Source organism: Stigmatopora nigra, chromosome 11, assembly GCF_051989575.1.
Source record: "Stigmatopora nigra isolate UIUO_SnigA chromosome 11, RoL_Snig_1.1, whole genome shotgun sequence".
In the NCBI taxonomy this organism is placed as follows: Eukaryota; Metazoa; Chordata; class Actinopteri; order Syngnathiformes; family Syngnathidae; genus Stigmatopora; species Stigmatopora nigra.
In genome coordinates, this window is record NC_135518.1 from 15072239 (window position 1) to 15076444 (window position 4206).

The following is a 4206-nucleotide window of genomic DNA, read 5'->3' on the forward strand; positions in this document are numbered from 1 at the left end:
AGTAATATGGCACCCCAAAAAGAGGTGACACCCCCCCCCCCACACACACACACACACACAGTCGGTCATTAAAAAGCTTTCGGTTTATATGTGATAGATGGCACTTTTTCCCCCATTTTGTCATCCAGAGTGGGACGAGTTGTCGTCAGGCGAAGAATCTAAAGACCAGGACGATTCCCGGTAGGCGTGCCAGGAGGCCGCCTATCCGTCTGTTTTCCAGGGAAGTTGGAACCGACATCTCCCCCCTCCCCACAGGTCCTTTGCCACTTTGGCCAACAAGGTGAACCGAGGCCTGCCTGTCTTCAACAAGGTATTCACCGGGCGCGCCGAGGTCTTCTGGCAGCAGGTGGTGAAGCTCCACGCCCTGGCCGGCCACCTTCCACCAGAAGGCCAAAGTAGCCGGCGTGACGGCCATCGCCGGCCTGGCCCTGGCGCCCTTCACCTTTGGGGCCTCGCTCATCGCCACGACCGGAGGGATCAGATCGGCTTCCGGAAGCATCTCGGACAACGTCAATATCTTCTCCTCCCCCCGACCGCCCCCCATTCTCCTCACCCTGACCGCCCCCCTTCTCCTCCCCCCGAGCGCCGCCTCTTCCCCCTCTCCCTCCTCTTCCCCCCTCTCCCTCCTCTTCACCTCCCTCATCCCCCTCCTCCTCTTCTTCCTCCTCTTCCTCTTCTTCTTCCTCCTCTTCTTCTTCCTCCTCTTCCTCTTCTTCTTCCTCCTCTTCCTCTTCTTCTTCCTCCTCTTCCTCTTCTTCTTCCTCCTCTTCCTCTTCTTCTTCCTCCTCTTCCTCTTCTTCTTCCTCCTCTTCCTCCTCTTCTTCTTCCTCCTCTTCTTCTTCTCTTTTTTTCTCTTTTTCTCTTTCTTTTTTCTCTCTTTTTTTCTCTTTTTTCTCTTTTTTCTCTTTTTCTCTAGTGCTCGCGCTCGTTCTCGCTCGCGCGCTCGCTCGTTTGCTCTCGCGCTCGCTCGCTCGTTCGCTCTCGCGCTCGTTCGCTCGCGCGCCTGCTCGTTCGCTCGCTCTCGCGCACCTGCTCGTTCGCTCTCTCGCGCCCGCTCGTTCGCTCTCGCGCGATCGCTCGTTCGCGCTCGTTTGCGCTCGTTCGCGTTCGTTCGCTCGCGCGCCCGCTCGTTCGCTGTCGCGCGCCCGTTGTTCGCTCTCTCGCGCCCGCTCGTTCGCGCTCGCTCGTTCGCTCTCGCGCTCGCTCTCTTTTGCTCTCTTTTGCTCTCTTGCGCCCTCTTGCGCTCTCTTGCGCTCTCAGCCGCCGCCTCTTTCCGTCTCGTCTCACTTACGCCCTTCCTTTTCTTCTTCACAGGATACGGACAGTTTGATGGGGTGGTGGAATACAGTGAAACGTGAGTAATTGAAACTTAAATGTACAAGATGTTATTTTTTTCCATTTTGGAGCCAGCCAAGGCAAGATTAGAGTCGGTAATTGGCAGATGTTCAGTCCATTTTTAACCGAGAGGGCCGGCCTGCCGGTCTTGTCTGGGACGTTTACCATTAAAAGGCTTTCGGTTTATAAGTGATAGATGGCACTTTTTTCCCCATTTTGTCATCCAGAATGGGAAGAGTTATCGTCAGACGAAGAATCTAAAGAGCAGGACGATTCCCGGTAGGCGTGCCAGGAGGCCGTCTATCCGTCTGTTTTCCAGGGAAGTTGGAACGGATATCTCCCCCCTCCCCACAGGTCCTTTGCCACTTTGGCCAACAAGGTGAACCGAGGCCTGCCTGTCTTCAACAAGGTATTCACCGGGCGCGCCGAGGTCCTCTGGCAGCACGTGGTGAAGCTCCACGCCCTGGCCGGCCACCTGGCCACCTTCCACCAGAAGGGCAAAGTAGCCGGCGTGACGGCCATCGCCGGCCTGGCCCTGGCGCCCTTCACCTTTGGGGCCTCGCGCATCGCCACGGCCGGAGGGGTCAGATCGGCTTCCGCCAGCATCTCGGACAACGTCAATAACATCCAGGAGCGCAAGAAGGTGAGCGCCTAGTTTGGGATAACACATTCTTACCCTATACTACTTTACTGTTTCTTCTGCAGACCCTTAATAAATGCCACATCCACTTCTGCAGACCCTTAATGCCACATTTGGACAACAACGCAAGTCGTCTCAAGATGTCGTCTCATGTAAGTTTCTTCTAATTGATTAATGTTTTTCTGTTTAGTGTATTCCGGCACTTTTAATTGACTATAACCCTAACCCTGAAACTAGTTTATTCGTAGGTGTGATTGATGACATAACCCGCAATTGGTCTTGAAACCCAAAATGCCTCCAATGCACTTTGATTTAAAATATATTTCCCGGTCATACGGTCTATTCCTGCCATCTTGTGGCTGTTTTAAAAAAGTTCACCATACAATTATTTTTTTCGACCTAAAAACCCTGCAATATTGTCCAGTAATATGGCGGCCCAAGGATAATGTGACCCCCACCCCCCGCCGGGTAATGTGACCCCCACCTAGACCTGGACACCCACCCCTGGACCTTCATCTTCACCGCCGCCGCTCTCTCTCCCCCCCCACCGCCGCCGCTCTCTTACTCTCTCCCCCCGACCGCCGCCGCTCTCTCTCTCCCCCCGACCGCCGCTCTCTCTCTCCCTCTCTCTCCCTCCTCTTCTTCTCCTCTCTTTCTCTCCCTCCTGTTCTTCACCTCTCTCTCCCTCATCTTCTTCTCCTGCCTCTCTCTCTCTCCCTCCTTTTCTTCTCCTCCCTCTCCCTCCTCCCTCTCCCTCCTCTTCCCCCTCTCCCTCCTCTCTCCGTCCTCTTCCCCCCTCTCCCTCCTCTTCTTCCTCCTCTTCTTCCTCCTCGTCTTCTCTCTCTCTCTTTCTCTCTCTTTCTTTCTATCTCTCTCTTTCTTTCTCTCTCTCTCTTTCTTTCTCTCACTCTCTCTTTTTCTCTCTCTTTCACTCGCTCGTTCGCGCTCGCTCGTTCTCGCCCGCTCGTTCTCGCTCGTTGTCGTTCGCGCTCGCTTGTTGTTGTTTGCGCTCGCTCGCTCGTTCGCACTCGCTCTCTCTCTTTCTCTCTTCCTCTCTTCTTTCTCTTTTCTCTCTTCTCTCTCTCTTCTCTCTCTTTCTCTTTCTCTCTCTTTCTCTTCTCTTTCTCTCTCTTCTCTTTCTCTCTCTTCTCTTTCTGCTCTTTTTTCCTCTTTCCCTCTTTTTTTCCTCTTTTTTTGCTCTTTTTTTTCTCTTTCTCTCCCTTTCTCTCTTTCTCTTTTCCTCTCTTCTTTCTCTTTTCTCTTCTCTCTCTCTTCTCTCTTTCTCTTTCTCTCTCTTTCTCTTCTCTTTCTCTCTCTTCTCTTTCTCTCTTCTCTTTCTCTCTCTTCTCTTTCTCTCTCTTCTCTTTCTCTTTTTTCCTCTTTCCCTCTTTTTTTCCTCTTTTTTTGCTCTTTTTTTTCTCTTTCTCTCTTTCCCCCCTCTCTTTCTCTCTTTCCCCTCCCTCTCTTTCTCTCTTTCCCCTCCCTCTCTTTCTCTCTTTCCCCTCCCTCTCTTTCTCTCTTTCCCCTCCCTCTCTTTCTCTCTTTCCCCCCTCTCTTTCTCTCTTTCCCCCCTCTCTTTCTCTCTTTCCCTCCCCCTCTCTTTCTCTCTTTCCCTCCCCCTCTCTTTCTCTCTTCCCCCCCCCTCTTTCTCTCTTTCCCTCCCCCCTCTTTCTCTCTTTCCCTCCCCCCTCTTTCTCTCTTTCCCTCCCCCCTCTTTCTCTCTTTCCCTCCCCCCTCTTTCTCTCTTTCTCTCTTTCCCCCCTCCCTCTTTCTCTCTTTTCCCCCCTCCCTCTTTCTCTCTTTTCCCCCCTCCCTCTTTCTCTCTTTTCCCCCCCTCCCTCTTTCTCTCTTTTCCCCCCTCCCTCTTTCTCTCTTTTCCCCCCTCCCTCTTTCTCTCTTTTCCCCCCTCCCTCTTTCTCTCTTTCCCTCCCCCTCTCTTTCTCTCTTTCCCTCCCCCCCTCTTTCTCTCTTTCCCTCCCCCCTCTTTCTCTCTTTTCCCCCTCCCTCTTTCTCTCTTTTCCCCCTCCCTCTTTCTCTCTTTTCCCCCCTCCCTCTTTCTCTCTTTCCCCCCCTCCCTCTTTCTCTCTTTTCCCCCCTCCCTCTTTCTCTCTTTCCCCCCCCCCCTCTTTCTCTCTTTTCCCCCCCCCCCTCTTTCTCTCTTTTCCCCCCTCCCTCTTTCTCTCTTTTTCCCCCTCCCTCTTTCTCTCTTTTTCCCCCTCCCTCTTTCTCTC

General features: G+C 53.2%; 1 protein-coding gene across 7 annotated transcripts in view; it reads left to right on the plus strand.

Moving 5' to 3' along the window:
* LOC144204696 (uncharacterized) overlaps positions 1–2254 on the plus strand; it is a 43601-nt gene extending 41347 nt beyond the window's left edge. For 4 of the 7 annotated variants that reach the window (XM_077728813.1, XM_077728812.1, XM_077728810.1 and 1 more), the window contains 4 exons: positions 1315–1354; positions 1563–1614; positions 1690–1978; positions 2041–2183. In XM_077728813.1, the coding sequence (XP_077584939.1) occupies positions 1315–1354; positions 1563–1614; positions 1690–1978; positions 2041–2142 (483 nt within the window). In that variant the 3' untranslated portion in view covers positions 2143–2183. Of the gene's footprint in view, positions 1–1314; positions 1355–1562; positions 1615–1689; positions 1979–2040; positions 2194–2223 lie in introns of those variants that run through there. The other 3 variants (XM_077728811.1, XM_077728815.1, XM_077728814.1) reach the window with 3 other exon arrangements.
* Positions 2255–4206: the final 1952 nt, after the last annotated feature.